General features: G+C 38.1%; 1 protein-coding gene across 3 annotated transcripts in view; it reads left to right on the forward strand.

Annotated features, from left to right (window-relative positions):
- STAT2 (signal transducer and activator of transcription 2) overlaps window positions 1-11,187 on the forward strand; it is a 60,512-nt gene extending 49,325 nt beyond the window's left edge. For 2 of the 3 annotated variants that reach the window (XM_075199526.1, XM_075199528.1), the window contains exons 19-24: window positions 695-789; window positions 2,040-2,179; window positions 3,073-3,261; window positions 4,861-4,915; window positions 7,141-7,283; window positions 8,386-11,187. In XM_075199526.1, coding sequence (XP_075055627.1) covers window positions 695-789; window positions 2,040-2,179; window positions 3,073-3,261; window positions 4,861-4,915; window positions 7,141-7,283; window positions 8,386-8,501 — 738 coding nt within the window. In that variant the 3' untranslated portion in view covers window positions 8,502-11,187. The remainder of the gene's footprint in view (window positions 1-694; window positions 790-2,039; window positions 2,180-3,072; window positions 3,262-4,860; window positions 4,916-7,140; window positions 7,284-8,385) is intronic. The other variant, XM_075199529.1, reaches the window with a different exon arrangement.
- Window positions 11,188-12,520: the final 1,333 nt, after the last annotated feature.

Below are 12,520 nucleotides of genomic sequence, written 5' to 3' on the forward strand. Positions count from 1 at the left end.
GGATAGAGCTTGTTTGTCAAAATTCAAGCTACTTATGCAGCAAACATTGCCCTACCCATGTCGCAGTCCCTAAAGTGAATTATGGTGGTGGCAATATTCATATGTGTGGAGACTTCTCATCAAGCAAGACTTCCAATCCTGTTAGAGCTGTATGATTGGCACAAGGGGCTTGAAAATAATACAAGGGAACTTGCTTCAGTTTTCTAAACACAAGTGTATGAGAAACTTTACATTTCAGCATGACATAGATCTCCATCAGGGCCAAAGCATCACTGGAATGGGCCAAGAACATAAAGGTATATGACCATTTTTTTGACGGACAAAATCCTGACCTAAACCCCACAAAGAATTTGTAGCATGATTTGTAAATTGCAGCCCACACATGCTGTCCAAGAGCTGGAACTGGTGCAGATCTGACCAAGATCTTGTGGTACCTCCATTAACATCATAAAACTGTTCTTGTAGGAATATGGCTTTACCAAATATTAATGTGTAAGGTCTGAATACATGTGCAAGCATCATATTTCAGGCTTTTTTCTGTTATTTACGTGCTGACAAACAACTATTGTCTGCGATATGATGGATTTGAATACGCACTGCACTCTATAGCCAGTTCTCTGATGCAAGTAGTGGATATTGTAAAGTGTGTGTAACAGTTCTGAGGCTTCATAAACCTATATCCATTTTTTAACAGGAAAACATGCCCAAAGTTTCATTCACCTTTTGGGTGTGGTTTGATGCAATTGTGGTCCTTGTGAAAACACATCTGGAAAACATCTGGAATGACGGGTTTGTACAAAGGGATTTTTTTTTTTTGAAAAAAAAATTTCTCTTTTGTTATCAATAGTGAGAACTGCTCTGTAGCGGGCTTAAATGCAGTCATCTGCGAGCCCTAACAGCGCATGTTTTCCATATCTCCTTACGTGAGCACAGATGTATTCATTACTGACTGACACATTGTGAAAGATCCACAGGTGGTATAATTTATTTTACTTGTGATCTGGAAAACCTGCACTGTTAGGGCTCCCTGGGGACTAGATTTAAGAAACCCAGCTAATTCTGTTTATTTAGTGGTTTGAACCTTGGCCGTCATCTCTCAAGCTTAATTCAGGAGTTGCTATATTTGGCTTTGATGTTTTATATTGTTCCTCTTCATCTGGCCACGAATATAAGAAATCAAATTAATAACATACATTTAGTTGAATCTCAATGGTAAAGTCTCTGCCTGGTTTAGCTACGTTCCTGCATACTCCACTCTGGCCCAATGTGTCACATGACATTGTCATGTGTGCTCCAGTAGATATTACACTTCCCTCTTTCTGGGGAATAAGTGTACTTTAAACCATGCAGAACCACACACAGCACTGATCATAACAATGTATTTACTAAATCTATAAATTATTTAGTTAGTTACAAAGAAAACAGATAATGATTGCATAAATATTCTCCTCCTTTGCTAAGATAAGTTTAAATAATCACCGGTCTGCTGTTTTTAGAGGTCACATAATTAATGGACTGGAGTCTGCCTCTGTACAATGTGTATCAATTGTTTTCAAAATAAGATGCATATCTGTAAAATGAACATTGGTTAGTGCATTGTCAAGCAGAGTTTCATACTGAACATCCAAAAACATTCACGGCCAATCCAAGAAAAGGTTGTTAAAAAGCACCAATCAGTAGAAGGATATAAATAGATTTCAAGGTGTATTAATATCTCCCAGAGCACTGTTAAGTTTATCATAAAGAAATAGAGATAATATAGCACAACTGTGAATTTGCCTAGAACAGGCTGACCTCCAAAAATGAGCATCTCTGAGAACGGTGCTTGTTATAGAGGCTGCCAAGAATCCTAAGGCATTTCTGAAAGAGTTTCAGAGATGGAACTGTCTATGGAACAACAATGATCAGGCGCTTAAGGTGCCCTGAGTCCGTTATACAAATGTAATTGTAATTTCAAATAGAAAATATGTCTGTCAGTTTCTATTGCAGATAAAGTTCTCCCTTTCCGCTTACTTGTGTGTTTGTTTTTTTTATAACAGCTCTGTGATTGGATTTGTGAGTCGTAGTAGGGAAGACACTCTTTTGAGGACTAGGCAACAGGGCACATTCCTGCTTCGATTTAGTGAAAGTGTTCGTGATGGAGGGATTACATGTTCCTGGGTGGACCATCAGTATGATGGTATGTAATAACAGCACATAATAATCAAGTGATATCAAAAAGTATGTTATTCTTGCCCCTAGTTTAAATGTTATGCTCCAGTAACAGATCAGTTGTGCATACATCTGGAAGTTTTCTGTAAAAGCAAAGCAGCAGCGCATTGATCACAATGGCTGCTATCCTTTTCCTGATGGCTGCTATCGGCAGAGTTTTTTCAGACTCCATTAAATTCAATCAATATTGGCTTCAAGCGCTCAATCAGAATTGGTGTCATTGTGATATATAAGTGAATATACTGTCAACAATATAACGCACCGACGACAGTTAACTTGAATTATGACTACTTAAAAAATCAACCAATCTGCTATATAAAGCAATCAATATTGTCAAAATGGGGATGTTGGAATTCCGCAGTCCTACTTTTCGGCAATAGTCTCTTAGTAGTTCCATATACACTTATATTAACATTTAATTCAAATGATGGTCCCACTTGATGCTTCCCAACAGGTGATTATCCAAGTTCAACATATGCATTTAAGATATTGGGTAATTAGGTAATATTAGAGATGATCTGTATCAATATATCAAGTATAGTGATTCTTTGTAACTTACACTTACGAGTCAATCTATGGTTGAATAGAACCAGGCTGTGCTTCCCCACATACTGTTCCGTTGTTGTTACCATTCCCTGTGTAGACTTAGTTTGTCCTTGGGCGGTAGTGGTACTACCTCCGTGTGCTCAAAGCGATCGTGTTGTATTTTCGAAAGAGATATATGTATTTTCTGAAAATTACTTTAATAACAACTATGGATCAAGCTCCTTCATTCCTGTTTTGTTTTAAACGTACTAGCTACTACCTATGGTTGGTGTGAGAGGCATATAACAGCACACCCTCTGACTTGTCCTCTTGTAGAGACCTATACCATCCGCTCTGTGCAGCCATATACAAAGAAGGAGCTATCGAATATCCCCCTTACTGAGATCATCCGCAACTACCAACTTTTAGCTGAGGAAAACATCCCAGAGAACCCACTTAAACTTCTATATCCCAACATCCCCAAGGATCAGGCATTTGGACCATACTATGAGCAGAAAAGTGACAGTAAGTATCTAACACAATTTACCTTCACATATAGACATGTAAACTCACACTTGTGGTCCCATAGAATACACTATGCCTATGATGTGTAAAACATGATTTCAAATTATTTTGAAGCCATTATGTATTAAACAAAGGCAAGTGATAATTATATTGGTCTACGCATTATGCTCATCATACTTGCTCCTATCCAGTGCTGTCCTGCTTCATTAATGTGGAGGGCTGCACTTGTTATACCTGCATGGTTAGGGGGGGGGGGGGGCAGATATATAATATGAGCTTATCTTTCATATTATTAAGAAGCATATTATGCTCCATATTCCATAAACAGGTGACATCATAGCAGAATAAATCACACTAATAGCACAATTTCCCTTATGTATACAAACATATCCACCCAGGGCACACACATTCAGCTTATGTAAACTGATTCATCTATCCACACAGAGTAATATCTATATAAGAACCTGCATTTTTTCACATTGCACATGTTCGGGAAGTGAACACTCAACTGCAACTATTCAGACCAACATTATATCTTATATATAGTGTTGGTTAAACATAAAAAATGATTATATAAAACATTTCTCCCAGCTACCCATTAAAACGATATGAATAACTGGACGGGCCTTTGGCCTTCCCTCTTACTTGTGTAATCACTATTGAACATAAAACAGTTGTCAGTATGAAGAAAAGGGAATCTAATATAAACATCATTTTACAACTTTAAATTGTGTTAGATGGTAATTCATAGCTGACAATGTCTTATGTACACCTAATATGTACAAAGTCTGTACATCCATAGTTGCATTGGTAGATTAATATAATGGAAAACATTTGACTAAAAGTCAAAAAGAAGTCAGTTACTTGACTAGAAGAAATGCTAGCTGGAAGTCAGTTTAATCTTTTGTGCAGTTTATGGATATGATATACTAATTTGAACTTGCTGAATAAATAGCTGCTTTTAACTTGATTTCTTATTGGAACTAGGAGACTTTTATGTAAGAAGATAGATCATTAATTGTAGAATGTAACGGTATGGTCTCCAGTAAATATGTTAGAAGTGTATAGGCTTAAGTATATCGGATGTGGCTTTGTGGACTACACCACCTCCTTTGTCAGATTGTTTTATTATAATTGATGTATCTTTCATTATGGATTGGACATCCTGTTATTCAGCAGAAATAAAATTGTGCATACAATGTAGATTGTGTGTAAAACTTAGACCTCTGTCATGGAATTCCCTAATATCTGACTTCAGCAAATTGAAAAATATATCGATATTGCTACCCCTTGACTCTATTGAATACAATTTTGAAGACATTCTACAATCAGATTGGTTATGAGAGGTAATGATTTGACTACACCCTATGAGTTCATGATTTTTCACAAGTTATGTTTAACAGTGAAAGACCATAGTATGTATGTATGTGTGTGTGTGTGTGTATATATGTATATATATATATATATATATATATATTATAGCTTTTGATCTCCAGTAAGAATTTCCTGTTACTGAAATCATAACAAACACTCTTGTACTGTGTCTGGTGCATCTTGCTGCCTTGATAGTTTTTGATTATGTGACCTGTTTGTTTTCAGTATCTTTGGAGTATCAGAGGTACCTGAAGCGCAGATTGATTATGGTTTCTGAAAGGTAAGGTAACCAATAAGAAACTTTCTTTTTTTTTTTTAAACTTCATTTTTTGTCTCTTTTATATGCATTAAATGCTCTGGAGCACTCTGCAGAAACCATGCTTTCCTACTCTCCAAGAATGTCCTAGAGGCTCCTGAAATTAAGTAGTCCACCTGGACCACCAGAAGAGAAGGCACCCTTCCGGATTGCAGTAGAGGGGGCTTAATGATGCAGTGGTTCCGTCTCCCACTATGCCAGTGGTTCCCAAACTTTCCCAGTTCAAGACACCCTTAGGGTCTCCATAATTTTTCCAAGGCATCCCTAAGCCAAAATTACTGGGTAGTCCTGTTTTTTAAGTAGTTGGGTCAAAATAACATAAGAAGTATTTAGGCCCCTTCATTATAACACTGTGCCCCTTCATCATCCCACACTGTGCTCCTTCACAGTATCAAACTGTGCCCCTTTCACCACAATGTGCCCCTTACATAGTATCACAATGTGCCCCTTCACTATGTGCTCCTTCACAATGTGCCCCTTGTCCTTTTTTCCCCTGTGCCCCTTGTCTTACCTTTTACTTGCCCTTCTTTCTTCTGTCTTCTGTTTTCATCTGTGGTCTTCTATCTTCAGGCTGCTCACTGCCTCGCTCTTCACTGAAATTGTTGGGAGTTATGATGTCATGCCTGACATTCAGTAAGGAGGGAGGAGGGCACTGGGCGCCGTAAATGTAAGTTTAGTTGTTTGACTGATTGTCCGCTGGCCGGGCAAAAGAAAGAGGGGAGCACTTGGTGCCCTCCTCCCTGGCCTTGCCTGCCACGCTGGCTCTAACCGCAACACCCATGCGTTGCAGCACCCCAGGGAGCCGCTGCACACAGTGTGGGAACCACTGCACTATGCAAAGCCGTGAATCTCAGCATTACATAGCAGGGTGCGGGACCAGATTGATATGACCCTGTCACCATGCCCCCCCCCCCCCCACACATGCTGTCTGACTTAATAAAAGTTGGCAAGTATTGCATAAACACATTTAAGGTCTGTAGAGTAGTTAAATTTTTTCAGCACTTCACTTCAGAGTTCTGGCTTTGCATAAAATTAAAAATAGAGTAGCGGTCATTTACACACACAATTTTTGTATGTGCGGTTGTGCCTATGTCTCAGCTATACCTACACTGTATGTTGTAAATGCCCCCATTCCATTTTTCAACTTTCATCTGCACAGACGTTTATTGCAAATACAAGTCATGCTTACAGTTACATGTGGACCACCCCCTAATGTAACTACAACCTTTGTCTTCCTAAAATACTGCTTGTATCACATTTATGGCTTAAACAGTTTATGACATTAAGTGGATCTACTTTGAGGTTATCTTTGTGTCAGAACTTTACTTTTTTTTTTATTATATTGGTTTATGGATTCACATTATTGTGAGGCTCAATTATTGCCAACTCTCTAGTGGTGTAAAATCTGCCAGTCTTGTTCTACAAGAAAAAAACAAGAGTAAAAAGTCTCTACGGATATCCGATAAATTGGCTGTGGCTTCAAACCCTTAAAATGCATTCTGGTACATCACTGCGGCTATACTGGTTCTCCATGGAACAAAATGATCAGTATAATGCATGGCATCGGTACAATTTTTTTTTTGCGCTGTCCTGCCATTATTTTTTTTGCAATTGGCCCCCAAGGGGTTAGATCACATTATGGGCTCCATTTATTATGCAGAGAAAAGCTCTATTGCTGATGGTAGCCCTTGCATGGAGAAGCCTATTCAACACAGATTGTGGTGGTCCTTTCACTATTTTCATCAGAGGATGGTGATATAAGAGGATATTTCTTTATATTCCTACATAATTGTTCTTGTTTTATAAATATTTAAAAAATATTTTTGTCTTTTCAACTGTGCATATGTGAATCGGCAAACTGGGACACACATGCCTAAATGCACCAAGACTAGCATCACTCAGCTGCTCCAGCTATATTATCCTGGTAAATCATGGCAATAGTAGGATTTCTAATGCTGTGATAAGCACCAATACAAAACCAGCCCTATCGCCACAGTTTAATAATTGGACCGGTAAGAGAAATTTTTAGAAAAATGTATTTGTAAGTTATGTGTATAAAATATTCAAAACATTATATCAGCTCAATAGCATTCCAGATATTACTTGAATGTATTAAACAAATTTGCCATATGCTTTTCTATGTGGTATAGGTTTTAATCTATTCTACTTATTTATGTTTTTAATTGTAGGCACATAGATGATGCCGAGATTAGTATTGCTTCAGGAACACCCCTGTATGACCAGGATATATCCGAATATGACCATGAAGGTCTCCAAGGTGAACTTGCAGTCAACCACCACGATGATCTTGCAGTCGACAACCTCCTTAATCGTGAGTTTGTGTGTTATTGAGAAATCTGAATGTCTAAAACATTAATATAGTTCATAGACCTGCAGATAAAACATTTGTATAATTAAAATGATGATAAAAGTGAAATACAGTTAGTGAAGGCTGTCACTAATGGTTGTAGTTGTTCAGTTAGAACAACAAAAGTAGCCACTGTAAAAATATTCTACATGAGAGAAAGCACAGAAACCCAGGGGGTTCCTTCTGATAAGTGCTGGTTACTTACTAGCAGGGAATGACTGGGGATCATTTGCAGCATCATAATCCGGCATATTTTGGCACTTTTGCTATGTGAAGGTTACATAAGAATAACTTTGTAACTGGCCTTGTAGACAAGTGAATTTAAGATTTTTTTTTTAATGACACCGCTTCCTTATGGTACAATTTTTTTTGTAATAGATAGCATTTTATTTTTGGGATTGTTTAGACTAATACAGCTTAAAATAGTAAAAACAAAATACACTTTTTAGGAGTTTACTCATGGTTAATTTCAAACAACTTGTACACCTCCATAAATATGTCATATACTGTGTTTTCTAATTTCTCCTGTTTATTTTGATACCTAATTTATGTAGATTTTTTCTTTTTTATTTAAAATTATAGCACCCAGAATGGAGTAAGGGTTTATTTAATATATATATTTTTTTGTGTAGTGTATCCCCCCATAATGGACTTTGGAGGACTATTCAAATATATTTTCATTTGTATACCTCCCAGTATGTACGTTTTGTTTCTGTAATAATGACAACCCAGCTCTAATTGTGGAAAAACACAGCTCATGGGTATAAGGCCTGCTCCTGTCATACAAGGTGGATGGGAGTAAATACGGTAATAGTTGTTGAAAAAAGGAGGTTACTATGGAATTATCATGAAATTAAAAGGGCAACCAGCTTTGGCTTTCATTATCCATTATAAAGCTATTCATTAATATGGCCTGCTTTAAGCTGTCCGTTTGTTTACATATGTCTTAATAAAGTTAGCAGTTAACTTTTTTGCTATATCTATGGTATGATCCTTTTCCCTTCTATGGTGATCTGGTCAATGTGGAATTTATGGGCCTTATTTACATCTATTTTCTCCCACCTAGAAATGCGCATGGAAGACCTTCTGATAAATCCAAATATTGATCCTTTATTCTCAAACCCGTCTGTGGATTATTATGACATGCCCTTGGAGAATTTGATATCTAACCTTGACCAGTAGGACACAACAGAAACCTTCTTCACCAGATCCTCTACCCTCATAATGGACGGATACGTCTCTTGCTTTCATTTCCTTGTATACGTACTGTATAGGGGTAATGTGTACTAAGTAGATGCCCAATCTGCTGTAAGAGGTAGAATCTTGTGCTCTGGAGAGTGAATGCATAATTTGTGAAAATGAATTGAGCTTTGCATAGAGAGAACACATGTTTAAAAGAGCATGGCATTGTGAAATCAATCTTTATAAGAAACCTGTAACCATTAAGAAAAGGCACAAGAAGAATAGAGCATACCTATAGGAAGAGCAAAGGTGTTTCCTCCTATCTCATTGTCAGACTGGGGCATGAAGGTTCCCAGTGGGAAAAAGCAAAGTTAGAGGGGGTGTGACCAGCTGCCAGAGAGGCGTGGCTAGCCACTAGAAGAGTTTGGGTCAACCCAAGAAGGACATGGCTAGCGCCATAGTGTAGTATGTACAGAATTCAGTGTGTAGTCTCTCATTCAATAAATAGCCCTCCACCTTTACCCTAAATATACTGTTTGCCCACACTGGTGGGCAAACAGTACATTTGCTTATTTACAAATGAAGCAAATAGCACACAGTTCACTCTTAAATTGCAAATCATCGTTATCAGCTATTTATATAGCGCCACTGATTCCGCATCGCTGTACAGAGAACTCCCTCACATCAGTCCCTGCACCATTGGAGCTTACAGTCTAAATTCCCTAACATACATACACACAGTCAGAGACTAGGGTCAATTTGATAGCAGCCAATTAACCTACTAGTATGTTTTTGGAGTGTGGAAGGAAACCGGAGCACCCGGAGGAAACCCACGCAAACACGGGGAGAACATACAAACTCCACACAGATAAGGCCATTTTTGGAAATCAAACTCATGACCCCAGTGCTGTGAGGCAGAAGTGCTAGCCGCTAAGCCTATTTATCAAATAGCGGCAATATGAAAGATTTTCTATTGCCACTTATTGCAGTGAAAATCTTTCTTGGTGCTATTTGTCAATAAAATGTCACTGGACCAGCTATGGCCATAAGAAGCCATTGCAGGGTCCCTCTGCGTATGCGTTTGCCAGTTTGTGCATGTGCACTGGAACCGGAACGCCAATATTCGTACCTGCTCTGTCCATAATAAATAGAATTGGGGAAAGTACGGGGAAGCTTTGCCAGAGGACCTCGACAGTAGTTGTCACTAGCCAGGGGGCTTTCATAAACGGGGAGAAGCCTTAAATCCGGTAAAAACACAAGCTTTCTCTGGATTTATGGCTTTTCTCACTTTGATAAATAGACCTATTAATCTGAGGGAAAAAGGCGATGTGGTGTAGGAAAGGTGGAATGCACACTTTTACTTTTGATCTTGAATGTCATTAGAGATGGGTCTACTCAGAAAATCCTCAGAATTTGCTCCCTGTGTGCTGTCCTATATCTGTTAAAATGTGTACCACGTTACTGAATGAAACTAATTTAATTTAATATTTACTGTCCATTTTTCATTTTCACATATATGTATAGTTGTCTTACATGGAGTGTTAAAATAAGTGATTACATGTATAGCGTTCCGTTACACTTTAAATTATTTGCCCTTTATATGGAGTATTACAATCTATGAGTAAGAAAGTGCATAGATAGCAGATACAAACACTAATTTGATACAATGCATGCAGACTCTCACAATCCCTGCTACTGTGAATGTCAATAATAACCCCAATAGTTTTATTCAAAGATTTATATTTAATTTATTGCTCTAAATCAGTGTCTTAAATTGAAAGAAAATTGGCTTATTTAATAACATGTTGTAATATGGACAAATGTACCTTAATGCATAGAAACTAGTGAGATGTTGGCTTTCATTTTGTAAACTGTGCTAGAAAAATGTAAGTTATTACCCAACTGATTTTTGGCTTTGGCACATTTCACCAAGTTTATTAAGGTAAGTAAGGTTTTGCCACAGTGGCAGATAAGTAGCAGTAGTGTAGGGAAGTAATAAAACGAGACCTTCAATATGCAACGTTATTCAACATGTCACAAAATAAATAACAATTCAGGAATCTTGTTTCAATGATATCTGCAATATGCAAACATAAACCACTGCAACACTTTTATGTCGGGCACTGGTGCTTCAGTGAGTTGGGTTTCCCTGGATAAATACTTTCGAGAGACAACCTGTTGCTAACAGATTCATTAGACAATTCAACTCAGTGCTGCAGATTATCTGGACAAAATAATAACAATAGACTTTTACTGCAGTTACACAGATTACATTTATCACACATAAATCAGTAGAGCTGCAACAAGGATTTATCCAACTTGGTCAGGTTAGATGTTTCAGAACAGTGTTTCTTAACTTCAGTCCTCACACCTCCCTAACAGCTCATGTTTTCAGGATTTCTTTAAGCATGCACAGATGAGTTAATCTATTTGGCTGGGTCAGTAATTATCCCACCTGTTTCCACAGGCAGAAAGCCTCAAAACATAACCTGTCTTCTTACCCGTGTGAACTGTGAACCTAGAGGACCGGGTATCTAGTGAGCTTTGGTTCCAACCCAGGTATCCTCACATCTGGGGATTCCCAGCTTTAATCATTTATCAGTAGTCAGAGCTCTGTTGTTGGGTCGTTTTTTTTTCTTTTGGATTTCTTGTTTTTCATAAAGTTGGAAAATATTTTATTTTATAGCTCCTAAAGATGAGGTTTTTTTTAGATTAAATTTTTTAACGCTTTTGGTATAATGGGGAGCGGTCATAAAAACCCCATGTCCATTATACTGGTGCACATTGGGCTACCCCTAGAGGCACTAACTGGTTGGTTTTCATTATAATAGTGGGGCTAATGTTCATGGTGTCACTGTTATAGTGAAAGCCAGCCAGGCTTTCTAGTGCTGGTTTAGCACGTTTAAATTCGCTTTTCATTTGTATGCAGTTTTTCAATTTATTTGGTTTCATAAACAGATGAAATGTTAGCTGTATAATGTTGAATAAAGGCAAAGTTGGTAATGTGAATTGAATAAATGAAAATAAAAGCAAATGTTAGATGCTCTGCAACAGATTTCCGCAAGTATGCTAATAATAAAGTACCATTTAGTATCTAATCAGTCTGAATGTCCCAACACTGATTTTTCTTTATATTAACCAATATATATATTTTCTATGTTTATTTAGATTAGCACATTATCTCACAGAAATGGCATAGAAGAGAAACCTCTATTACATGCAACAAATCAGAGAGCATCTTGGTTGATAGAAGTGTAATAGTTTTTTATTTTGGTGAAGAGGTATTGCAAGGTGCAAGGTGCAATACAATTATTTAACTTGCATTTTTTAAAGAAAAAATTTGCTGTTGTGTTTCCAATTACACTTGCTGGATATTTGTTTTTAATGAAGAAGAACAAACTTGGGATTGGTATAAATTTGTCCTGTCAGTAAGTGAAATGCATGCTTGCCGACTTTTACATAGTGAAGTCCGGGAGATTCCATACAGGGGGGGGTGGCTGGTAGTCGGGGTGCGGTCAATCACTGCATTATGGCCCCACCCCCTTGACGGGACCATCATTTTGTCTGCGGGGGGCGGGGCAAAAATGACGCCATTCACTGTGAATCGCATGATTTTGGCTTGCAAATTGCAGTATGTGAGAGACTTGCCTGTCCGGATTTCGGGAGTCTCCCGGACATTCCGGGAGAGTTAGCAAGTATGGTGAAATGGCAGACTAAGGGAGCAGCTGCTCTTAAGCTGCCATCAACAATCTTGTCTTCTATAACTTGTGATACTTTACCCCATATAGTGTCTCTGTATTGGTTCTGATTAAAATATATAGACTGTGATGGTGTAAATATATGTAAAAACTAGAGATGGGCGGGTCCGGTTCTCCGAGAACCGAACCCACCCGAACTTTGGGTATCCGAGTACCGAGCTGAGCAGCTCGGTACTCTCCCGCCAATTCCGAATCCAAATCGAGGCCGAACGTCATTGTGACGTCGTCGGATCTCGGGACTCGGTTCTCGCGATACTTCAA

Source organism: Mixophyes fleayi, chromosome 2, assembly GCF_038048845.1.
Source record: "Mixophyes fleayi isolate aMixFle1 chromosome 2, aMixFle1.hap1, whole genome shotgun sequence".
In the NCBI taxonomy this organism is placed as follows: Eukaryota; Metazoa; Chordata; class Amphibia; order Anura; family Limnodynastidae; genus Mixophyes; species Mixophyes fleayi.